The following is a 26,898-nucleotide window of genomic DNA, read 5'->3' on the forward strand; positions in this document are numbered from 1 at the left end:
AAGTCAACTTTTCTTTTTTTACAGTGCACTTAAGATTGGATTCAGCACTTTTACACTCATCAATCTTGTAAATCCATCCCTCTTCCATACATTGTAACATTGTTATGACAATAGTGTTATGACACCACGATAACGTTATCTATCTGCCTAACAGAGCAAAACTGCAAAGATGACTGTATAGTTTTGAAAGCATCAGTAAGAATGTGTTGAAACCTACAAAAAACTTCATCCCTGTTACAGCAAAAGTGCTTGATATTTATAGTTACATTATAATTTCCAGCTTGTTTTTAACTGTGAACAAAAAAAAAAAAACATATGTTTTAGCGTTTTTTATTTTAAAAGATTAAAAATATGTAGCTAAAAATAAAAAAATGCTCAGTCTTTTTTTGGTGGGGCAAGTAAAAAACAACAACAACTGGGCCAGCAATAAAACAAAGTCTTGTTTTTTGATCCCTGTCACTTATATTTAATATCAGTGTACAGAACACACACTGTGCTGCCCCCTACTGGTACATGTACTGCAGGTCTACATCTAATAATCATCTTTTAAAATATGCATGCCTGATTTTTTTTAATCAGACGACTTTCTTTTTGTTCTGTTTTTTGCATTTTCGGAGCTATTTTAAAGAAAAAACTGTGGAATAGACTTAAACATGTTATAAATGGAACTGAGAATACGGATGCAAATGAACCAAATTAGTCACAATATTTGATAAATACATTTAATAAAAAATAAATAAATAGAGAATGCAGTTTTGTTTGTGAGCTTGTTGGTCATGTGCTGTATGAGTGGTCAAGTTTTTTGCATGTCTTACAAGCTTTTCCTGGTACACCATGTGACGCAGCCATTTGAAGTCCATGGGTTTGAAGGCGGAGAAGACGAAAAGCGAGCTCTTCTCGTAGCGCTCGGGTTTCTGGATGGCTCCTTCAGGGTATGTGATGCGCATGGTGGTCTTCGTGCCCACGTCCTTCTCGAACCCGGCGACTGGAGCCTCGTTCAGTCTGAACCATGAGGACAAATATCAACATGAAATCCAAATCTGAGATCCATCAGTGAACATTATTAAATGTTAATGCTTATTTTCATAATTATACATCAAATGTATTAACTTGTTACCCTTCTGAAACAACAACTGATTTCTGTTAATATGCCAAATATCAAGTAGTGAAAGGAATTTTTGTTTTTTTTATTAACTTACCGTACAACAACATCATATTGATCGATTTTGGAGCCCAAGGACTTATTGAACAGAATGCCTCCATTGCCAATAATAATACACTTCTTACAACTTAAACTGCAGGAGACAAATACAAAACGTGATTATAGCAACTGATCAACTACAGCATTACAAGTAGAAAGCATGAAAACAGGAAGTGTTAATATATAAGATATTGTTTATCATGTAATACACAGATGATGTGTTTGGTGGATAGTTCATGTAATAGAATAAAAGGAGTGAATGCTGTTGTGTTCTGGTGTTTATGTGGACGTTAATTACCTGTCTAGTTCTGAACCCAGCGAATAGCTATTTGTAGCTGATAAAATATGATCGATGATCTTTTCTGTGGACAGATATAACAGATATTTACTCGTTTAGATTGAAAGACTGTAGAAAGTGCATCAAGAGCTGTGCCAAATACACAGAAATAACTTTCAACAGAAATGACACTGGTGTACGGGATCCTATGATGGGCCACGTCGCAGATTCACCCATTCACCAGTAGCCATTTGCTTTTATACAACTCAACTCAACTGACTAAAGATGAAAATAAAATATCTAAGTGAAACCCAAAAAAGATCATAGAAAATAGTGCTAAATTACAAAAAAAAAAAGCAGGCTTTGATGCACTGTGTGTTACTGTAAGAGCAGATGCAGACAAATGGCTAAAAAATACAATTTGCAGTCTTTAGGCTTGGTCTTTGCTGAAACACTTATTATTATTATTATTATTATTTTGCACAAACATAGTTGCCAGTTCTGCTAATGGTCAGCTTGACTGTCTCAAGCTCTACTCAAAATGTAGCCTAAAAAGCCAATAAGTCGAGTTTTTTTTTCTTCTTTTTTTTACTGTGAATGCATACATACATTTTGCTTAGGCCTATATCATTTGATGCACCGAAATTACCAGCCATTTTTGTTTTCGCCCGAAATGGTTTTGGAGAACCGAAATCAGTGAGGTTTAATCAGAGCTTCTCCGATGGCACGCTTCGACTGAATCGTGGATAAACCACAAACATATAAGATAATGATATGGATTCTCAAGATCAATATTTTAGTCTGTGCTGTTTTCAGTTCATGAATGAACAAAACTTTGCTTTCTCCTTTTTAATGTAATGGAAAAAATGTATTTCCATTGATCTTCAACATATATTGCAAAGTAATGTGTCACGTGTCTATATTGTCAATGTGTGAAACAAGATATATGTGTGTGCGTGCCTGGGGAGGGGCTGGGTGTGACGCTTCAGGAACATATGGGACAGGATCTTTGACTCTAGTATTCAACAGTTTGTGTCTTTAGATATAGAAACTTGAACAGCAATGAGTCCCTTATCTATATGGGTCAAAGAAACAGTCGCTGGGAAGGATCCTTGAAACAGGGTATAAAGCCTGCCCATCTCTTCCCGTCTGTGTGTCACTCACCCTACAGCGTAACTTCTGTGTGGTAGACTGAGCCTTCTTGCAAGAATAAATACTTTTAAAAGACCATTTGATTCAGAGTGTCTCTTACGCAGTGATAATTGTTTAATTTTTGCCACAACAGAAAACAAAGCCTGTCTCGAGTTTAAAATTCTGTCAATTAGGGGTGTTTATGTGTTAGGATGTGAATGAGTATGTAGATCTAGAATTAATGTTGTATGTGTTTCTGTGTGGTAGTGATTGTTGCAAAAATCACTAAAAGGAAAAAAATCTATAAAAATATTTGTATAATAAAATTCTGCCAATTTTATTATGTAATTCAAACAATAGGCTAAATGTAGCTTTGGTGCTCTTATCAAGCGACACAGCGTCTCAAGCGTATACCGATCATCTCCTCTATTACACAACTAATTAAAGATTAATAAACAGATGGAATGTTAAAAGATACATTACAACTTACCGAAATGTATCATGTCTCACGTAACTTCAAGTGTTTCAACCACAGAAAGATGTTAAGAAAACGGCTTGAGAACAATATGGTCACGTAATGTTACATTTACCACAGAAAAGCCATAATTAAATATATTAAGCCACAATTAACCATAGAAAAGAGCATATTGCTAAATATATGCAGCACTGTCCATATTCATTATATTTTGACTAAACCTGTAAGATTTATGTTGCTTATTTAATGTATTTGAATAAGTCTGTCATGAAAACAAGTTATTACAGCCATCGTTTAAATATTTATGTTAACCAACAAACTGGAGTAGAAACATAATTATATTATATTAATGTTTATATAAAACTGCCTTATGTAGACCACATTTTAAAAGTTGATGTAACTTTTATTTGTTTGTTGAATTTTTTAATAAAGTTTATTTAATCAATTGGTTAATCAAATGTATTTTTGTTTTCCAAGAAGGTTTATGGCTGAATTAATATTTTAATTTCCGTTTCGGTACAAAAAAATAAAAGATGGTGCATTACTAAAACACATTAAATTAATTAAGAAGTCTAATATTAATACAATTACACACAAAACAAAAACTACTGAAGTAACCTCCTGCTATTGTTAAAACAACAATTAAATTGGAGTTCATAAAATGTATTCCTGCCGGGATTTTAGTCCGAATAAAATGAACTAGTCTATACAAATCACTACATGCATTCGGCTTTATAGTCAATGGCTATTATAGGCTTATATATACTGTTATTAATAATAACACTGAATGCATCAATGCAATGATAATTCACTGCATGCTAAATCAAATTCTCGTATGAGAAATAACTATATTGTGACACATACGTGTTGAAAATCAGAAAATTACTCAATGTGTGTTGTGGTGAAATGAGCTGTTTCCAAACATTAGCGCAATCTTTTCCACTTAAATTTAAAATTATGCATAATATGATTCAATATTAATCATACCTTCACCATCCCTTCTTCCTGAGCACTTTTTGCATACTATGTTTATGCAGTATTATTTAAGACAATATTAATCTAGTCGTACATGCCATTTAGGGTTGAAGATCTATGTGTGAATGTGGGATTACATTAAAAGGGACATTTCTAAAGCGGCACAGTCTCACGCTAACATGAACAATGGCTGTGGCCTCCTGGGAAAGATCCTACATCACACACACTCAAGAATGAGGAAAACCCCCCAGTTTAAAAAGCCATTTATCTTCTGCACAATCCCCATTGTTCTATTTTTAGTCAAACCGAAAGGCTTTCCACTGGGAAACAAGCTCTTTATGCTAAAGATAATAGAGCAGGATTTGAATGTGAAGTCCACAACAACAAAACCACTGATCCGCGTCATTTTTAGATCATTTTATTAGTGTGCCTGCCTAGATCACTTGGAAAAGTAATAGCACACATTTCCTGAAAAAGCCATGCTTTTTAAGGTATCATTCACGTCTGCAGCACACAAAGTTTAAGGAGTCTGTTCAAAAGCATCTCAACATCACATTAGACAGCAGTAATTCCCACACACACACACACACACACGTAATTCACACATAAGTGTTTCTGCTGAAAGGCACGGCTTGAGAAATGTCAGCAGAGTGGATGAAGAGACGCTGACAGTTTTGTTCTTAACATCCCACACCATCTGCCAAAGCAGCTAAACTGAGGAAAACTCATCACTTAACGAGCTCGTTTGTGATTTAATCAGTGCTGGAAGGTAATTACACACAAACCCTCAAGGCCAGAGATGAATTTACGCGATTACAATTACAATTACGTGTGCCAAAATTATGTAATCGTAAAAAAAAAAAAATCACTTACATTATTCTGTGTGCTTAAGATGTGTATTTGTTTGTCTTTCTACAGCTTATTTTAAAGGTGCAGTGTGTAATATTTAGAGGCATCTAGTGGTGAGGTTGCGAATTGCACCCAACAGAAGTTACGGTGGCCGACAGGAAGTGATGTCGTCGTCTGAGACAGCAGAGAGTAGCCAGTTCAGCAATAAGGTTTCTTTACAAAGATAAGAAATTAGGTTTACTTAATTATTCAGTAAATTCAGTAAATTATTCAGTTATTCAGTAAAACGATGTTATTATGAATATTATTGTTACTTGTTCATCATTGTGTCACTATCATCTGCAAATTTCTTAGTCTTTTCAAAGAGTGTGGCCACCGAGGGTATTTGTGATGTAGTTGGGGTACTTTTAACCAATGTTGTTTTGCGGTACTCTATGTTCAATTGGATGTTGTGATTTTAGGTGGTGTATCAAACCTGTTGTCGAAAAGTTCTTTGGCACCGCACCCCCTCTTGAGATTTTTGCAGAACAAATGTTACATATTGCAACTTTAGTGTCCTCATCTGAAACTTTAAAATACTTCCATACCGCTGACATGCTTAAACTTTGATAGGCAGATGCGTGATAACAGCTCGACCATGAGTGAAACCTAAGCGCTCGCGCACGGATGGGAGGGGCGGGTGACATTCATTTTCGGTTTTGTTTTTTTTATTTCGGCCCGAAACCGATAATGCCATTTTCGGCAGCCGAAATTTCGGTGCATCCCTACATAAAGCTATTCAAAACATCATTCAATGTAAATTATGATAATTGTAGTTAATAATCGCAATTACAATGTCAAGGGAATAATTGACAGTTATAATTTTTGTCATAATCGTGCAGCCCTACAATAAACCATAATATAATAATATAATGGCTTCAAGTTCAGAACGACGATGTACAGCAGGAGTGTAGAAGACATCCTGATAAATCAAGGATCATTATCATAACCCTTATCATAAAAACTGATTTTAAACAAAGAAAGAAATACCTTGTGTTCTCACTCCAAAAGGAGGCGGGTAAAAGCTGATCTTTGATAGCCGCTTAAAATTCGGATCAAGGAACATGGGAGCTGGTTTTAAAAACCTAAAAGAACAAATAAAAAGACAAAGAGAGAGAAAACAAGTTAAAACAAGCACGAGTCTCACACTAATCACTCCACAGCCCACATGAGAAAAGGGGTGCGATACCGATAACCGGTGGAATATTTGATAGGATTATGGGGCTCGCATAACCCATAATCCACTGGCTACCAGTGTGTTTATCAGTTCGTAAGAGATGAGCCCTGGAATGTCTGAAGAAGTCCAGCCTAAACTTGACCTTTTCTCAAAACAAGCAGAGACTTATAAGGAGCTGAGCTCGCCAAGATACTCATCATCTACAGACGCTAAGATACACTTCTGAAAAGTAGTTAACTACACAATATACAGGTTATTTAAGCAATATTACACTTCCCTAAGAAGAGAATATAGAAGGAATATAAGAAAAACTGCATCATGAGACCAGGTCAAAAATAATTGGCTTTATTGTTCTGTGCACCAACACCTACAATCATTTATACAGCTAATCTCGCTTTCCAGACACAAACACCACCTGGCAAAGCTGTATTTCATGGAGAAACGCCCTGATTTTGGTCAACATCGTCCACCTGATACAACTATCCACAGCCCAAACTACGCTGAACATTCACTGGCTGACAAAACAGCACCTGAACACGTCCGTCACGTCGTCCGCAGCTGCCCGACCCCTGGTGTAATGTGCTAATGACACAGGTGGTGCGCTGTACTCCAGTTCCCATGACCACAATACTCTGCGCTTCTTCACAGCCCAGCCGCCTAAGTGAAGGTGACACACACTCCCGCTGTTTCTCACCGGCTCCAACTTCCAAAAGCGTACGACGCTCGTGAGAAAAGTTAGTGAACCGACCCTTCATGAGTATCAGGATTACCGCATTCAAGACGCCTAAACCATTCATGCTATAATGAAGGCCAGATTTCAGACTATTTTATTTACTGCCATGTCAGCATTCAAAGCTATTTTCATGGTAAAAATTTAATTGCAAAAATAAAAAATATCATATAAATACAATAAAATAAAATAGCATTCTGCTTGTATTAAGTCCGGGACAATAAGGAAACAGATTAGCGAATCTTACAAAACATGCATAAAGTTGGGTCTTCACCTTTAAGCAAAAAAGCATGGGTCAAACTTGTGCGACCCGTACGACATCTGGTGTAGACCACTTGATCAAGTCTAGTTTTAAGAATGATAAAAAGTCTGTTTTGAAATGAAAGTCTGTTCAGGGTGAGTTTCATATCGCTTATTATTCCTGCACATATTCCAATCTTCTTTTTTTTCCTCGTTTAAGGGCCATATTTTCACAGAACTAATGTTGAAAATGAAAGTTTCAGCAGGTGTTTCAACTTCCTCAGATGTAGGTTTGACCTGCTCACAACATACAACAAAGCGGACAGAGAGTGTTTCTTCAGGGCTTGACTTTACTTTTTTCCTCCCAAGTTGAAAAATTCAGGAGCGCAATGAAAATGTATCAAATAATGTGTTTGTCCTTAAAGGGACACAAGGAGACATTTACAAGCAAAATATTTCTATCCATATATATTTTTTGAGGTATATATAAACTTTAATAATCTGATTATTGTGCCGATACTAGTCAAATCTACTTGTTGAATAATGTGTTAAATTACGCCGTCTTTCCCTCCAGTGACTTGCAGGACTTTTATTTATAAACAAGCTTGAGATTCACATGGACTCTTATTTTGAAATGTCTGTGCTTTATTATTGCATGCTGATATGTACTCTTACAACCAGTACAACCAAAATGTTGTAAAATTGTCCAACATTTTACAATATAAACACCATAAAGTATGTAGAACATGCAACAAGTGCTATTTTTTCTACTTTGAAATATGCAGCACTCATATTATTTAGGATGAAATCATACTTTTGAAGTTTAATAATCACATTAAGCCATATCGCAATTCCTGTTTTTCCATCTCCAAATTTAAGACCACTTAAAATCATCATTAAGATGTTTGTTATACCATTAAAGATGATTATAACTTGGTAACACTATTTTAAGGTGACGCGGTGACACGTTAGTATATGTACTTACTATTCAACAGACCAGAGTCAATTACTCCGCTTTTACTACGGTTACCACACCTCAAGACATTGTTCAGATATTGTTTTTTCAAGACATTTGTCAGGCTTTAGTCCGTAAAACGTTCTTGTTTGTAAGACTAATTTCTTACACATCTCATCCCACGCCTCCGTTGCCAATTCCAAAACCTGAATTGATAGCAGACAAATACCCGAGTGTGTGCGTCTCTCAACAGTGTTCGACAGCAGCGTCTCTACTAGTAGCAAAACTGTACGTTTATCAGCTTCAAGAACAGCGCAGTTAACACCTCACTAGTGAGAAATGTGACCCTGGATCACAAAATCAGTCACGAGTCGCACTGGTATATTTGTAGCAATAGCCAACAAATACATTGTGTGGGTCAAAATTTTCACTTTTTCTTTTATGCCAAAAATCATTAGGATATGAAGTAAAGATCATGTTCAATCAAGATATTTTGTAAATTTCCTACCGTAAATATATAAAACATATATTTTTGTGAGTGAATGCAGCACAATCGTGAACATAAATGAACAACTTTAAAAGGAGATTTTCTCTCTGTTTTGATTTTTTTGCGCCCCTCAGATTCCAGATTTTCAATAGTTGTATCTCGGCCAAATATTGTCCTATCCTAACAAACCATACATCAATGGAAAGCTTATTTATTAAGCTTCCGAGTGATGTATAAATCTCAATTTATCTTGTGGTCCAGGGTCACAAATGTCATGTAGCTTTACTATTTTTCTGATAAAATCATCAGAGCAGCGCTGACAACACATTTCTGTGTGAGTGTGTGTCCGTACTGTATGAACAGGAGAGAGAGAGTAATAAAAAAACGTAATTTTGTCACAAAAAACATGGAAATAATTTGACGTTTTTATGCGTTTTCATGACCTGGACCAGGAACCAGAAAACAAATAATGTCAATTCAGACTTTTTAACTGCAGAACCAGCAAAGACGTTTCCTTTCTAGATCTGACACTGTTCGTATGCTCTCAAATTCAGCCTCAAAGGAGTCTAGAGTCCTGGAAGGATTCAGATGATCCATAAACCGTGGTTTATATTAATCTCAGAGGTTCTTGCGGCAAACCGAAACCTTTGCGTGTCAGTCGTGTGTATCAGAAGCGCAGCTCTCTCACGCACTGGGAGCCCAGAGGAGCACAGCACACCCAAAAAAAGATCCTGATGCTAGTGATGCGCTCTGTGGAGTGAAATATGCCTTAAATCAACACATAAAGAGCATTCACTGTGGGGAATCTTCTCAAACACTAAATTTTTTAAAAGGGAAAGAAATATTTCATTTATGCCACTCTGAGCTCCTCTCCAGAGCATTGCATGGCAAAACATCCTCACGGTGTAATGGGTTTAAAACAAACTACACAACACAAATACAGTAATGCTTATAAAAAGAAAGGACAAGTCTTACACACACAAAAAAAAACTGTGATAAGTGTCTGTCTTTGTTCTCACCCCTGAAAACCATTGCATCGCTGGTTACCAGTGTAAGAATTGTTCTGGCCTCTTTCAAGATGATTTCATGGTTTATCTGCAACAATAACCAGTAACTGACCAGCATTGCCGGTGCAGAACCAATACAAAAATCTTGCAATTTCTCAGAAAGGTCAACATGACTTTTTTCACTTTCATGTTTCAGAACTTAAAGTTATTCATCTTAGTCTAAACTATTTTGTTAATAGCAGAAGAACGAGGTATTATTTTGTCACATTATAAGAGTAACATTTAATTTAATTTTAAATAATTACCAGCGCAAGTCTGCATGCGCATTTATAATAATATAATATAATATAATATCTGATATTGTGAACTTCCTGTTTTTCAAAATGTATGGTGAGATCAGCTTACTTTGGATAGATTAATGTCATCTTGGCCTCTGTATAACCCGGTTTACACTCTCCTTTACTGAGGTTACCGTATTTATACTGCAGCTCCAGGGGCCTGTGAACCAACGACAGAAGAACAACTTGAATGCAAAGGACAAGATAAGAGGATAAAAACAGCAAATCCTTGAACCTTTATGATCAGGCATATGGTGGCACCAAAAATATTTGGACCCCTCTGTCACTCTTAAAATGTGAATGTCATTGCATAGTAAAATGTCACAGGAAGTGGCAATCGTAACGAGATGTTGCTCATGTAGTGGATGTATGAGGTCAGTTCTTCACAAGCTCACACAGAGGGTTTTGTGCAGTTCATCACACATATGAGCGTGTATCACCTCATACCTCTAACAGTTCACAGCCACAGTATCACAATACTATGCGTCTTCATTTTCAACACTACATTCAGTCCTTTGCCACTTTAAATCTAACAAACTTTCTTTTGTGAATTGAGCTTGTGCCGTCTTTAATCACAATAAATGCATGACTTAAGTGTCCAAATATTTGTGTGGCCATCAAAATATCCAAAGTGACAGGAGGGTTGTATTTCCCAACAAGAACTAACTAGTACTATTCAAAAGTTTAGGGCTTCACGATTAAAAATAATAATAATAATAATAATGTTTTTATTCAGCAAGGGTGCATTACATTGATCAAAAGTGACAGTAAAGACTTTCTATTCATTAAAGAATCCTGATCACGGTTTAATCAGCATATTATAATGATCTCTGAAGGATCATGTGACACTGAAGACTGGAGGAATGATGCTGAAAAAGTAAAAAGTCATTTAAAATTTTAATAATACTATACAATATTAATGTTTTTACTGTATTTTTGATCAAATAAATGCCAATTTCCTCCCAAAAAACATAAAAAATCTTACCGAACTCAAACTTTTAAACAGTAGTGTAAAAAACTGGTCCTAGTTATCAAAACCACATCATTTTGTGAAATCTGAAATATGAGGTCCATAGATGGTTGCAAGTTAAATGAACATAACATTTAATTCCTTAGAAAAATCAGGGGAATTAATTTAAAATGCTCCAGAGCATATTTATTTTTAAGATAATGAATTTTCCTGGGAATGAATCAACTTCATATTGGTCATATTAACATCCATAAAACGCAGATGAATCTTCCTATATGCTTCGGGGTCTGGAGAGAAGGGGGATGTACAGCGAATAAGCTTGCTCGACGACATGACAACCTGTTTGAGGAGTCGTTTATTTTACATAAGCGCCAGTGTATAAACCCACTAATTCACAGGCCGGCAAATGGAAACTTTCTAGTAAGTTTACATCAATACTGAGAGTGCTGGACACATAAAGATGACCTGTTGACAGTGCCATTTATACAGGTGGGCGTTAATGGTAATAAGAGAGGTCGAGCCATGTTTTATTTCGGGTAAACGGACCTCCCATATAGATACAATCAGGACTGTTAAAGCAGACAAGGCTGGATGAGAGCCAAGACATCATTCTTTAAAAATGCTTTAGGGCGCCATTAATTATCCTTCCAAAGTAAAGCTCAAATAAACAACAGGCCAAGTTATTAAGAGAGACAAATTGCTGGACAGTACAGGCCAAAGTGAACTCAAACATACATGCATACTTTAAAGATCTGTTACAAAACCTAGTGAGCAGTCTTGCCCTATATAGGGAGCTGACTTCTAAGGCAACATCATAACTAACTGAAATGAAATGTTTTGGAAAACTCTTCATAGACAATTCTGTGTGTCATATAAATAGCGCATCTTCATGAGTTCAAGTGTATGTTAAAACACACAGGCTTGAATTACCTGTCATTACTTTGTAACCTGAACTCCACAAATGATTATATGAAACATGTAAGCATCATATGTTATAGTTAGCACATTATAGTTACCACATGAGCATTTATTACTAATGAAGCACTTTTTTTCAGTTTAATAATCAAATATTTAATCAATCAAATTTATTTAATAAATCAACACTCAAGTAAAAACTGAGTTGTAAATAAAGATTTAAATTGCATTGATTATGTTTCTACTCCAGTTCGTTGTTGAAATATAAACATTTGAACTGTGGCTGTGATAAAAAAAAAAAAGATGCATAAAAATACATTTCATACAAATTTTGGGTGAAATAGTCCATTTAAATTAGACCTAAAAAATAAAAAAATAAAAAATTTGATGTAAAACCAATGGATTTTCTGTTTGAGCAGATTTTATGGGATTGCCTGGGAAATATGTGATGCTATTTTAAATAGCTCTAAATAACTTTTCTGGTTGGGAGTGTGTGTAGACATGCTGCCTATGTAGAAAACTCACTCGGTTTTGGAACAGAACCTTACGCTCATGTAGATCCCACACACTCAATGTGTTACTTACAGTTTTCTGTCGAGCTTGGTAACAAACCCCTGCTTGTCGTACTCTAAAGAGAGAGAAATATAATAAATCAACAGTTTATAACCCTGAGAGAGAGAGAGAGAGAGAGAGAGAGAGAGAGAGAGAGAGAGAGAGAGAGAGAGAGAGCGAGAGAGAGCGAGAGAGAGCGAGAGAGAGCGAGAGAGAGCGAGAGAGAGAGAGAGAGAGAGAGAGAGAGAGAGAGAGAGAGAGAGAGTGAGAGAGAGAGTGAGAGAGAGAGAGAGAGAGAGAGAGAGAGAGAGAGAGAGAGAGAGAGAGAGAGCGAGAGAGAGAGAGTGTTAAAGCCAATAGGAAGGGACGGAAATATTATGGCAGAAATTAATCTCTGTTGTTAAGGAAAGAGAGAGATTACTCTTGTAGTTAAACAGAAAGAGATGTGAGAGGCTGCTTTCTCTGTATAGACCAACATAGGCGGTGCGTTTGACAGTTAGAAGCACAAAAAAACAATATTAACACACAATTTAATATGTATCTTCAGCTAAACCGCATTGGCTATCTGCATTTACTCTGAATAGCTAGGAAGCAAAAGCGTAAAAGCAAACACTGCAGAGCACATTTGTTTGCACAATGCAAGTACGCATAGCCTTAGTAGAGCAATAGTTTTAGAAGAATCTTGATTAGATAGCTGGTTAAAGCTTTATTTATATGTTTATTTATAGAATTTGGACTTTTAATTTCTGACTACAAAATACTTAGTATTTAGTACTTAGTACAAAATGAATGAAGGAAAGCCTTGTTTTGCCCTCCAGTGGCCATTGCTATAAGGGTGTGATGTCACATGACAACTGAATTAAGTATCTACACCAGGAATGTGCACTTGCAAAGCATTGGTCAAACATTTGCGTACTTGCATTAAGTATGTTTCTGGCCAAACACTTTATAAACTTTAAAGGGGACCTATTATGCAAAATTCACTTTTGCATGGTGTTTGAACAGATGTATGTCGCCACTCACCCAATAATGGTAAAAATCCAACCACTCCTTTTGTTATATGTGACCCTGGACCACAAAACCAGTCAGGGTATATTTGTGGCAATAGCCAACAATACATTGTATGGGCCAAAATTATCGATTTTTCTTTTATGCCAAAAATCATTAGGATATTAAAGTAAAGATCATGTTCCATGAAGATATTTTGTAAATTTCCTACCATAATCAGCAGCAGCTCATTTGCATTTAAAGGGATAGTTCACCCAAAATAAAAAAAACGTGAAAAAAAAAGTGGTGGTGCACCATTGACTTCCTCTTTTTCCTTCTATGGAAGTCAGTGGGGAACCGAAACGTACCCATATTCTTCAAAATATCTTCTTTTGTGTTCAACAGAAAAAGAAATTCGTACAGCTTTGGAACAACATGAAGATGAGTAAATGACAATTTTCATTTTTGAGTGAACTAATCCTTCAAAGAGACACACACGAAAACAACGTGTTTTTTGCTTCCACCCAAAAAGGGGCATTTGGGCATGGTGTAATAAACGATCTGTGGGGTATTTTGAGCTGAAACTTCACAGACACATTCTGGGAATAGCTAAGACTTCTATTAAATCTTGTAAAAAGAGGCATAATAGGTCCCATTTAAATGAAACTACGTACAGTCCGACAATCATTAAAAAGACATGAAATATTGATTGGTGTTGGAATTTACTGTGTGAGAATAAAAAGAGCATTTTCATTTTTCATAACAGAATAACAAGTATGAAATGCAATCAGAACTAAAAAAACATCTTTATGAACTTGCGTAAGCTGATAAAATGAAAAAAAGATTAAAAATCATGTTTATAAAGCCATATTTATAAAGGCCTGAGTGCCATCAAGCACAAGATCAAGTGCTGCAGACAAGCAACATTATACTGCATAGTTCACTGAACCCAGTAATAATGTTTCATAACCCATGGCGAACAGTGATGTGATGTCATCATGTTGCAAGATCAAAGCAGAAGGATATTACAGAGATTTGTTGCTTTCCAACAAACCGAAACCCTGGGAAAAAAAAACAAGTCAAGGCATTTTTGATCAAATAACCTTAGAAAGAAAGAGTGAAAGCAGAGCTCAGGGTTTCTGGGACAGGTGAATGCTCATGATGCTCGTCTGGCCGGTGCATTAGTGAGCCTGTGATAGCAGAGGTGTTGCCTTACGCCGGTCTCACACTGCACGCGTAAGCAGCGCGTAGCAGAAGCAGAAGCGCCAAGATCATTTCTCACGCTGAATTAAGGTGACAGTGCATTGATCATGAGCAAAATACACAGCAGTTTTACCCAAAAAGCGCATTGATGACATCTATTGTGTTTTAAACAGTCAATCAAATGACCTTCAGCAATTTAAAAAGAAAACAAATGTAATTATTAGTGCTGGGCAACAATTAATCACATCCAAAATAAAAGTTTGTGTTTACATAATATATAGGTATGAACTGTGTATAATTATTTTGTATATATATATATATATAAATACACACATATGCATGTATTTAAGAAATATTTGCATGTATAAACTGTATATATATTTATACATAATTTATATTATATATAAATATAAATTTTTTTTTTTAAATATATGCATGCATGTGTGTATTTATATACAGTACTGTGCAAAAGTCTTAGGCATGTTAATATGCTCCTTGTGCATACACAAATCTCACTGGATTATTACAATTAATGGCAAAAAGAATGTTTGGAAATATAAACTGATATTTCTTACTGACAGCAAAATATATAAATAACTGACTTAAAACCATTTTTTTGGGGGGGGGGATACCGAATAATTATACACAGTACACACACATAATGTAAACACAAATATATAAATATATATATATATATAAAGGGCATAAGAACAGATGTCATCATGCTGACAATCATAAACAAAAGCACGTGGCGCCACGGGCGACGGTCTTCAGAGTGTCCCTGAAAAGACGACAATAATGGACGACACTCGTCTCATCGTGGAGGTTGAGAAGCATAAAGTTATTTATGATCCACATAATGTGCTTTATAAAGACTTGCAGGCAAAGGGAAAAGCATGGATGAAGTTGCAGTGGCTCTTGGTGCCGATGGCAAGTCATTTTAAAGTGTTTTTGACAACCTTTCCCTGGCCCACGAGCGAACAACTCAACTCAATATAGGTAATCAGAATAGACAGATTAATATAGCACACACACAGTATATAGACATCTATGATGTGCATGATTTTGTTTATGAATTTTTGACTTTTTTTTTTTCGAGAATTTGCTCATTTACAATACGTCTCTATTAAGAAGTTTGCTGTTTGTTATTACAGACATTTGAATTATCTTTACGATGTTTATGATAGGTAATGTTTGTAAACTAAATGTGTATCAGATATTTCATCAATCTTGAGATATTAGTGCAGTGCGAAACCGGCGTTAGAGGTCGCAGGAGCAGCAAGTGTTAGTTCACAGCAGAAATCCACAAAGATCACAGTGCTTCTGTCAGATACCTGACACCTGTTATCACTGCGCGCGCGCGCGCGCGTGTGTGTGTGTGTGTGTGTGTGTGTGTGTGTGTGTGAAGGAATAATGTGGGTCAAAGGCAGCTTAAGCTCTACTGACAGCATCTGTGACATGCTGACACATCTAACGGCTGTCTTTAAAAATGTGCAATAGGTGTATATTTTAAATGTTTATACCTGTATTACTGTGGACATATTTGTTTAAACACCAATAAAGTATTTGCAGGTCACAGATATAGTTGATAGACCACATCTTATTGGAAACACAACTTTGTTAATGATTTAATCATGATTTAGTCATTATCAGTACATTTATTGTTATAATCAACATTAGTTGTAGTAGAATCATTACTGTTATCTTTTTTAGATTTTAATATGGGAAACATTGTAATAATGGTATTTACAATAGATAAATGTTTAGTAGAAATCATTAAAACATTGCAGTTCGATTACTTTTTTTACCAGGTTTTTTTTTTTTTACCAGTTCTTGATCTGGCAAAAAAAATATAGGCCTAAAAACAGAAAAATATTCATCTTTATTAAAGGGATAGTTCACTTTGAAATTACATTTTGGTATGTTTTAGCTTACCTCAAGGGCATCCAAGATGTAGATGTCTTTGTTTCCGCAGTAGTTTCAATTTTGATATTTTTAGGTCAAACCGTTCTTGTCTGTCAGTCATATAATGCAGATCTATGGTCACTATCTCAAAGAGCATGCACAGAGAAGTCCAAAATAAACAATTCCCCATCGTAAGTACACATTGATGGCCTAAGACACGAAACGAGCGGTTTGTGTGAGAAAACGAACAGTATTTATATCGTTTTTACCTCTTGTACACAAGAGAAGTGATCTGAGCGCGCGCACACACGTCACACACCAGGAAGCGCGCGCCCTCAGATCACTTCTCTTGTGTACAAGAGGTAAAAACGATATAAATACTGTTCGTTTTCTCACACAAACCGCTCGTTTCGTGTCTTAGGCCATCAATGTGTACTTACGATGGGGAATTGTTTATTTTGGACTTCTCTGTGCATGCTCTTTGAGATAGTGACCATAGATCTGCATTATATGACTGACAGACAAGAACGGTTTGACCTAAAAATATCAAAATTGAAACTACTGCGGAAACAAAAGCCCCTTTCACACAGAGATTCCGAAAAATACACGGATAAAGTGACCCGGGATTTGACCCGGGTTCGTTTGATTTTGGTTCATTCACACTACCAGTGATTTTCCGGAATCAGAGAGTGTTCACACACAACCCGTAAAAATTCCGTAAAGACACGTGACATCGATGTGACTTGTAATCTCAGCAGCAGTTGGCTTATGAGCTGCGATCTCTCTCTCGAGAAACCACGCTTGTGCATTTGTTTCTCTGATTCGAACATAAAATTGCGCTTTACGTACCGTTTCACAGCTGGCGAACGATCCCGCGCTTCAGCGGCATCACTACGACACGGCATTATTACGGCTTTTGTTCCGCAACTGAACACGGCAATGTTACTAGGTCCCGACCCGGCATCGATCCCGGCATAAATCCCGGGTCGAGTTTGCGTTCACACAGAAGGCGCTCTGGCAATTTGCCGGCAATTTCCCGGGTTCAAAGCGCTGTGTGAAAGGGGCTAAAGACACCTACATCTTGGATGCCCTTGAGGTAACTTAAGCTAAAACATACCAAAATTTAATTTCAAAGTGAACTATCCCTTTAACTTAATGATAATAAAGTCAGACAGAAGCACGACAGATGTCTTTGTATTGAATTAGCAGGGGAATTCTCCTCAAGTACTAGAAACGCAATGGAGAAGATTCATAATGTTGGGAGATTAAATCCTTTATTAAGGTTGCTTGAGAAAATAAGCATTTTTCTTAAAAATATATAGTCATATATATACACGTATATAACATACATATGTATATATAGTTTTACATAAATGTTCGAAAGTTTGGAGTCAGAAAGATTTTTTTTTTTAAAGAAATAAATACTTTTATTCAGTAAGGACGCATTACATTGATAAAATTACAGTAAAGAAATGTAATGTTACAAACTATTTCAATTCTAAATAAATGCGCATTCGTTGCACAACTTTCTATTAATCAAAGAATCCCCCCCCCAAAAAAAGTATCAGTTTCCACAGAAATATGAAGCAGCACAACTGTTCTCAACACTGATAATAATCAGAACTGTTTCTTGATAAAAAAATAAACTTGTAACATATATTAAACTGGTAAATGGTTAAATAAATAATACAATATTACTTATAATACAATATATTTTGTTCAAACAGACTCTGCTTTAAATATCTTACTGACCCCAAACTACTGAACACGTATGTGTATATAAAAATTAGGGCTGGGTAAAAGACTGGATTTCTCGATTTTAATCGATTCTTAATTTAGTCTGTTTTCAGTTGATAAATGAACATTTTAGTAGGGAGGTTAAGCCCAAAAAATAGGCCTTTGACTTCAAGTCATGATGCAAAGGTCACCTTTGGTATGGAAGTACCTTAGGGTCATACAAATAAATGTATCCTAAGACACAAGTGAGATCACACTTTATCAGAAATAAACAGGTTTTTTCAAAAATGGCCGTCAATGCGCCGAAAATACTCTAGAGCCCATATCTTTGCTTCTGTTATCGCTATAATGACAAATTTGGTGTCAAAGTGTACATTTTTGGGGTCAAGGAATCCAATAAAATTGGTTTCAAGTTAAAAAAATGACAATTGGGAGTAAATATGCACATTTCACATAAAAATTGTGTCATCAGACTGACTTTACTTATCTTTTCCTTCAAAAACTTTAATTTTATTAAATAGAAAAATGTTTTTAATGTTAGATAACTAATAACTAGCTAGCTAGTGACTAGTTAGCTTCATTATAACTAGGTCGCTAGTAACTAGTTAGCTTCATCATAACTAGCTAGTAACTAGTTAGCTTCATTATAACTAGGTCGCTAGTAACTAGTTAGCTTCATCATAACTAGCTAGTGACTAGTTAGCGTCATTTGTATTGAAGCAGGATTCCCCAGACTCTCCACCAACTCCTGTCTTCACTACAACTGACATTATTTCACAGGACTTGCCAGAACTTGTCATTTGCAAGTGTAAGACTGACTGTAAGGCACCTTGCAAACGCTGCATGCAGAGGTTGCCTTGCATGTCTCTCTGTGGATGTTGTGGCTCATGTTCCCACAGTGTTGCAGACATCTAAATAGAAAATCATCTTAGTGATGTATTTACACTAAACTATTAGTCTTCATCACTAGAATATTGTAGGTATGGCATTGCCTACTTATAAACTGTGAACATAGTTGTGAACTTGTTGTCTCACTAATCAGTTCCTTTGCACCCATGATACACATATTCAACACTTTAAGTTGTTATTTATTAAATTATTATTAAATTATTATTAAGTTGTGAATGGACTGTGTTTGGCATGCGTCATGCTTCACCTCCAATTGTCATGGTAAGGACAACATTATTGTTTTTTAGTCTTGGAACCTATTTTATTGGACTCCTTGACCCCCAAAATGTACACGTTGATACCAAATTTGTCATTATAGCGATAACAGAAGCAAAGATATGGGCCTCTCAAGTATGGTCGGCGGCCATTTTTTTAAAATGTGCGTATATAAGATACAAAATGTGATCTCACTTGTGTCTTAGGATACATGTATTTCTATGGCCCTAAGGTACTTCCATACCAAAGGGGACCTTTGCATCATGACTTGAAGTCAAAAGTCACTTAACTTCCCTACTATCCAGTAAATCGCAAGTAATCTTTGATCTTTGTTACTTTTGATATGAAACAAAGCCGCATATTTTCAATTCTGTACATTTATGGAATTCAAATAATAAATCCCATTTTGCCGCTCTTTGTGGTGTGGCAGATCGCTGTAGCGCCTCAGTTCAAGAGAATAACGGCACGTGAACCGATCAACTCTTCCGCTTAAAGGGGTGGTTGATTATGATTTCACTTTTCTAACTTTAGTTAGTGTGTAATGTTGCTGTTTGAGTATAAACAACATCTGCAAAGTTACAACGCTCAAAGTTCAAAGCAAAGGGAGATATTTGCTTTTAAAGAAATTGCTTTTTAAGGACTACAACAAACGGCTGATAGAGACTACACCACATTCCTCCCGGGTTAGTGACATCACCAACCCTGAAATTTACATAAACCCCGCCCCCGGAACACGATTTATAGATTATCATGACAGAATATGCTAATCAATGACTAGAAGATAAGTCAGGGTTAATGCCCGACGAGGTGTCCATTGTCAGGTATTAATGGACGACGGCGAGGCACGGTTGCCTCCGCCGAAGTCCATTAATACCTGACAATGGACACCTCGTCGGGCATTAACCCGCTTATACCATGGTCACTTGCCAAATAACACATTTTTAAAACATTCGTTTATATTTTAATTAGTTTTACAATCGAAATCTAAAGTTTTTACAAACAATAACTTGGTTTCCCTGGTTACGCCTGACGGTTTATTTACTAGGTGTCCTCTATCACTTTTTAATGGACACCCTGCAGCCAATCAGAATCGAGTATTCACCCAGACCATGGTATAACTACAGATAAGCTACATAAATTCATCAACTAACCATTCAGAAATGTCCTGTTGCTTCTACATGTTGTCACTTCTTCTCGAGTCTCTCCATCATTGTCTGACTCCGGTTTGAACATAAAAGGCTAAAAGTTTTTGAAATTTTCAGTGCATGTCTGTGTGAGGTAAAAGGACACAAGCTGTTGAAGCTCCGCCCCCTGTGCCGGGAGCAGCAGCTCATTTGCATTTAAAGGAAGAGACACAAAACAGTGCATTTTTGCTCATCCTCAAAAAGTGACACTTTTAACATGCTATATAAGTGGGGTATCTGTGGGGTATTTTGAGCAAAAACTTCACATACACACTCTGGGGACGTCAGAGATTTATCTTACATCTTGTGAAAAGGGCATTTTACCACCCCTTTAACTACTTTATCAGAAAGTATGATGACAGATACTCATGACTTGCCGAAATTGGTATCATGTTTCATGTAATCGCTCAATCAGCATTTCAACCGGTATCATCTTACATCTTGTGAAAAGGGCATTTTACCACCCCTTTAACTACTTTATCAGAAAGTATGATGACAGATACTCATCATGACTTGCCGAAATTGGTATCATGTTTCATGTAATCGCTCAATCAGCATTTCAACCGGTATCATCTTACATCTTGTGAAAAGGGCATTTTACCACCCCTTTAACTACTTTATCAGAAAGTATGATGACAGATACTCATCATGACTTGCCGAAATTGGTATCATGTTTCATGTAATCGCTCAATCAGCATTTCAACCGCCCAAAGATGCCAATAAAACAGCTTGTACAGTAATGTCACATTTACCTCACAGAAGCCATTCAATGACCATAAATTAATATTTTTGCTAAATATATGCACCACATTACATTATCTATTTTATGTTTTATGTCTGTGTTCTTCAATGTATGTTTGAAAAATCCTGCAATTGTTTATATTTCAAAACATAATTATGTAATTATACAGTATTATAACTTTATTAAACTAATAATTTGTAATTTAAGTGTTTCCAAACAAATCATTTAATTAACCTTCAATGTTACAGTAATGTACCAGAGATTTTTATTTTCGCTTGAGAAAATTTGCCATGTACACGATATATATCCAGATCAATTGATATCGAATCGAATCGTGAAAATTGTGTCAATACCCAGCCCTAATAAAAATTATATATAATATTTATATGCACACACAAGCATAAAAAAGAAAAGAAAAAAGTATGCACAAAGACCTTGTGACAACTTACCCCGGTCTTCATCATAATGCAATTATACACAGTAAACAGAATCTCCCAACATTAATGTAGGGTATGATATAGGATGAACCTCTACCTGAAACTACTACACGTCCCACGGAGTGTAAACTATCCAAAACAGCCTCTGAAACACAAGAGTGTGAGTTCAGCATACAGAAGGCATGTCATCATCACCTCAGATGCTTTTAGTGTCTCTGCAAACAGTTTTAACAGCGGCTCCCGGGCTAGAGTGATGACAGCGGATCTGAGCCATTACCATCTCACACACGGGTTAGCAGATCAAACAACCAATACACTGTGACTAAACCAAACAAACAGGCCTGCAAAGAGCACAATACAGTACAGGCTCATGGGAACAATGCATTTATTTGTAAAGCAATCAATCAGGTCCATGAATGAGAAATCCATCCAGCATTTGTAGTTCCTTGAAAAACTATGAAAATGCATTCATTTAAAAAAAGTCACAAATTTATGAACCAGCTAATAAACCAATTTAGCTGACATATGGTTTATATAATGCATGATGCATGACTTTAACAAGCAATACTTCTTATTTGTTTAGTAGACACACACAAAAATTGTATCATATGCATTTCTATACATAAAAAAATTAAGGACAACAGTTGAAATGAGATGGATATGACAGCATGTGCACTACGGGGACCTCGTGAAAACCTCATGAACCTCAAGAATGGCAAAGGACAAAGAAGCAGCTCAGATATAAAGAAGCTTTGATTTTGACTATTATTCTAAAATATGGAAAATAGTAATAAACATAGATGTGTTCTGCAGGGTAGGTGACTGACAGACTACAAGAGGAGTGTTGGTAAACAGCTTTATCTGTTGGACTCCATCAAATCTGATAAAACGGTTTGAAAGTTGTGCCAAACATCCAGAATAAAACCGCAAAGAACAAATTCATTTCTGACACGCAGTCAAGCGTTTCTGCCAGGAAGACAATTCTCAGAAAAACACACCATATTCAGAAGAGGAGCGTGCAAAAGAACTGCAGCAAAACTAGCAAAACCTGTGTGTGACTGTGAGCAGAGACAAGCTGTTTTCCTGTTCTTGCACTTATGAGATTATGAATTAGACCAGTTAAATGGTAAACAATATGGTAGCATTTTGTGCTTAAATTTTAGAGTGACGCAGCCTGGTTAAAGAGAACATATCCTCAAGCTTTTGTCTGTTGTTGGAGCCAAAAAGCAAAACGCAACAGAATTACTAACAAATGCTGATCAGTCTTAGTTAAAGAGATTATTCCCAGTTCCACTGTATGTTTAAACACAAAGGTTTTCATTACTTGCCATTACTTTGTTACCCGAACTCCAGAAATGGTTATACAAAACATAAAATCAAAGTGCATTTATACGGTAACACTTACATTAACTGGTTTTATATGTCAAAATATGATTTAATCAGCACCAACAACAGTCATTTTAATCTCTTTAATGTAATAACGTCATATTTTTTTTTACGTATGCCGTTTAGTCAAACCAAGTGCTGGTCACACCTCCTGACTCCATAGTGACAGAAAGCTGTTGTTGTTTTTTCCTGTTAGAAAGGTTGATAAGAGCCGATATATATATATATATAGATATGCGTTTCTGGTTTTTCATTATCACAAACATGAGCGATATCTGCCATTTCATCTTGACCGATTCTCTTACATATATTTATTTATAATATGTGACAATATACACTAATATTCAAAAGTTTGGGGTAAGTAAGATGTTTAATGAAGACTATTATTCAGCAAAAAAATTCATGAAAACTTTTATAAAGTTACAAAAGATTTCTACATTTTTTAAATGCTGTTCTATTGAACTTTCTATTCATCAAAGAATCCTGAAAAATAAAAATGTATCAGTTTCCACAGACATATTAAGAAGGAAAAACTCTTTAGAATATTGATAATGATCAGAAATGTTTCATGAGCAGCAAATCATCATATCAGAATGATTTCTGAAGGATCATGTGACACTGAAGACTGGAGTAATGATGCTGAAAATTCAGCTTTGATCACAGGAATAAAATAAATAAATGTTATTTTAAATAAATTTGACAATATTGCATATTTCAATCATTCTTACAAACCCCAAAATGTTGAATGGTAGTGTTGTTAACTATTAATATAACTGCAGGACTCAAATTGTTTCAGTTACATAATGAATCTGAAGTGAGATTTGAGGTGGTCGATGACATCAGACACCACAGGTTGTGTTTTCACACCGTGACATGTGTTCGAGGCAGTGCTGCATTACGCCTGTGAAACTACAGTCTGGCCGAAACCAAAAAACGGTTTACAAAACAGTTAACATCTGCAAATCTACAAGGTGCCTTTGGGGAATACGAAATATGTGAAGAGACAAAGATAGATCTTTCTAAACAAACACATGTGCTGGGTAATATTAAGCATGTCATAGTTATAATCAGTTTGTGTATCATTTTGCCTTCAAAGCTGACCATTTTTTGGCTTGCTGGGGAACTTTTGACTGATTCCAGGAGGTGAATGTGGTCAGTGATGATGGGGTCTTTAGCTCCCTCCTCTGGCCATCATAGTCTTATCAGTTTAAGATCATGTCTTCACCAACAATTTGATGCCGAACAGGAAGAAGAGTTGCTGAGCAGTCAGACTTAATTTTAGTCATGGCATTTGGGGGAAATCCAGTTATGCTAGAAAAAAAACCCAATCTAGAGAAGGGAAAAGTTCGTGACAAATCACAGTTTAGAAAAATGAAAAAGCTGTCGGCATTATAGAAACAACCTCGCACAAAAGCATTTTGAGAGATCCCCGTGCACTTTCAAACATTTACTCTTCACGACATTCAGTCATGTGACTAACTAGAGCTGCAGAACCGCTTCAAGATCCACTCATGACAGTAAGGGTCCATGCTGTAACCACTCATACCCTGACGATCATTTATATTCACCTAAAGCCATGCATCTGCTTCTGAAGGGCTGAGAGTCCAATATAACATGTCTAACCAGCTAATCAAGTTGAGGATTATCAGAAACAACACACGATTTCTACTCACGAGATTTCTGCACTGAGGTCCGTAGGTGCAGTCTGCCAGAGGAATAGAACAGGAATATCAGCACCATGATGGGACAAACCAAAAACAAGAAGCTCCGTGTGGACTTCATCCTGATCATCTCACACGAGGCTTCATCTGGACCGAGTCACCTGAAAACACAAGCACACGCAACACATTGATCAACACACTGAGAAATTCGGAAACTGAAAGGTTTCTGAGTTCATCACAGGTCAGAAACGACAGACGTATCAGTCTGATGTGGGCGCGTCCAGACCTTCATAACGTGCAGAGACTGGCCTGACGGTGAAATAAAGCTCACTTTCACAAACACTTTCAAGCGCTGTGTCTCTCAACAGCATCGTAAGACAACTTCGCTCACAATGCTTTGGAGAAGCGCAGCCCAGGATAGTTTTTACCAAACCATCCTAGTTAGTTGCTATAGTCACCTATTGTCCTGACCCTTTTAAATGATGTATTTTTAATGATTCTGAAAGCGGCTAAACACATTTTACCTGATCTATCCATGTTGTCTGTATGACCAGTCACATTAAATCATATTTTTTACTTGAATAAAACCAATTAATACAAATGTTGCAACATGAAGCCCATTTTTAGGAAACCAAACAAAACATTGTACAGCATCTGAAAGTGATCCCACATTTATTATTATTATTTTCAACTAAAACTATGACATTTTGCCGTGGTAAATTCTTCTAAGTATGAATATTTCAGCATTTTCCCCCTGTGGTGAAAATCAAGTTTTAATGTTGTTTATATGTAGTGTTTTTAATGAGCTTTAAGACAAACCATGTGCGAATTCATAAGTCGACAGCATTGCTGAGTAGTTTCTCCTTAAAACTGCAGTGAACCAGAGACAGTCTCAAAAACACACGTTGAAATCAGTCACAAACTTGTAACCAAGATATTCATAGGACCAACCGCGTATTCTAAATGAGGAAAGGGTGTTGAGTTACATTCAAGCTATTTTTAAGCATGAAGATTTTTTTCTTTTTCCAAGGATTTTTTTTTTTTTAATGTCATTTTGGTGATCTTTGATCCTTTAAGGGATAAAATTAGTCTACAGGGGGGCTTTAAAAGAAAAAAAAACATTAAAATACACTGAAGTCTATATCAACACCTAAAACTTAAACAGTTAATTCTGAATATTTAGGATATGTTTTGAAAAGCATATTCATTAAGGGGACATAATGTGCCTCTTTTCACAAGATGTAATACAAGTCTCTGGTGTCCTCAGAATGTGTCTGAAGTTTCAGCTCCAAAAATACCCCATAGATCATTTATTATAGCTTGTCAAATTTGTCCCTATTTGCGTTTGAGCAAAAACACCGTTTTTGTGTGTGTCCCTTTAAATGCAAATGAGCTCCTTTCCAGAAGTGGGAGGAGCCTTGTGCTTAAGATCCTCTAACAAGGAAAGTAAACTACTTTGATAATATTATTAAAATTAATAATTATACATTTATTAAATTAAACATGAAACTACATTCAATAGTACTAACGTCAATCCGTTGATAGGGTCAGACACAGTATTTTATCTAACCGGCTTACTGGTGTGTCAGTGTTTATTTTGTAAAACCACACAGCTTGTCATTTAATTAGTTAAGATATACTGTGCTTTTTGACATTTGAACATGACATTTTTATTCTTTTTTTTTTTTTTTTACATGTATACACAGACGTTTCATGGAACGTTAGGTCATGACAATGTGCCTAAAAGTCATGGAAAAGTGATGTAGATTTATAGAAATGTGTACAAATACACAGCTTTCCTGTGCTACTTTTCATTACAGGTCTGAGGAAGAAAGACGGGCAAGAGAAAGGCCAATGAGGCATACTGAAAATAATGTATGAGACATTTAAGAAGACATTTTTACTTCTCTTACCATGAATATTTTGACTTTTATTCTCTGCTATCCTTTTAGGCACAAAAGGCAAACAAGTGTGTTTAAGTTTAAATGTGTGTGGCATAATGCCTTGTGGGTGTAAGGTTGGCTTTTTTAAATCTTGCTGCTTGTATTTTCTAAAGCAGTATCATGGCTAACATGATCTTAGATGTGCGAATGAAAGGGTTAAGTGTGTTAAAGTGGGTTGTTTTGTGTGTTTTTGGCTAAGTGACGTGAACTGGGGAAAGAAGACTGAGGAAA

At 36.0% G+C, this 26,898-nt stretch overlaps 1 protein-coding gene and 1 long non-coding RNA gene across 3 annotated transcripts in view; both read right to left on the reverse strand.

Moving 5' to 3' along the window:
• LOC309473931 (CMP-N-acetylneuraminate-beta-1,4-galactoside alpha-2,3-sialyltransferase-like) overlaps positions 1 to 26,898 on the reverse strand; it is a 46,910-nt gene that overhangs the window by 14,915 nt on the left and 5,097 nt on the right. The window contains exons 2-9 of one of the 2 annotated variants that reach the window (XM_082136214.1): positions 24,737 to 24,885; positions 21,775 to 21,822; positions 12,352 to 12,394; positions 9,949 to 10,041; positions 5,938 to 6,032; positions 1,500 to 1,563; positions 1,200 to 1,295; positions 816 to 1,002 (exon numbers count right to left, since the gene is read on the reverse strand). In XM_082136214.1, the coding sequence (XP_081992340.1) occupies positions 816 to 1,002; positions 1,200 to 1,295; positions 1,500 to 1,563; positions 5,938 to 6,032; positions 9,949 to 10,041; positions 12,352 to 12,394; positions 21,775 to 21,822; positions 24,737 to 24,854 (744 nt within the window). In that variant the 5' untranslated portion in view covers positions 24,855 to 24,885. The remainder of the gene's footprint in view (positions 1 to 815; positions 1,003 to 1,199; positions 1,296 to 1,499; positions 1,564 to 5,937; positions 6,033 to 9,948; positions 10,042 to 12,351; positions 12,395 to 21,774; positions 21,823 to 24,736; positions 24,886 to 26,898) is intronic. The other variant, XM_082136215.1, reaches the window with a different exon arrangement.
• On the reverse strand, positions 12,541 to 21,768 carry LOC309474017. The gene is made up of 2 exons (XR_014197182.1): positions 17,488 to 21,768; positions 12,541 to 16,992 (listed from the first exon to the last, which is right to left on the reverse strand). It is a non-coding gene; the product is annotated as an uncharacterized lncRNA (long non-coding RNA).

Source organism: Leuciscus leuciscus (genome assembly GCF_965113295.1).
Source record: "Leuciscus leuciscus genome assembly, chromosome: 14".
Lineage (NCBI taxonomy): Eukaryota > Metazoa > Chordata > Actinopteri > Cypriniformes > Leuciscidae > Leuciscus > Leuciscus leuciscus.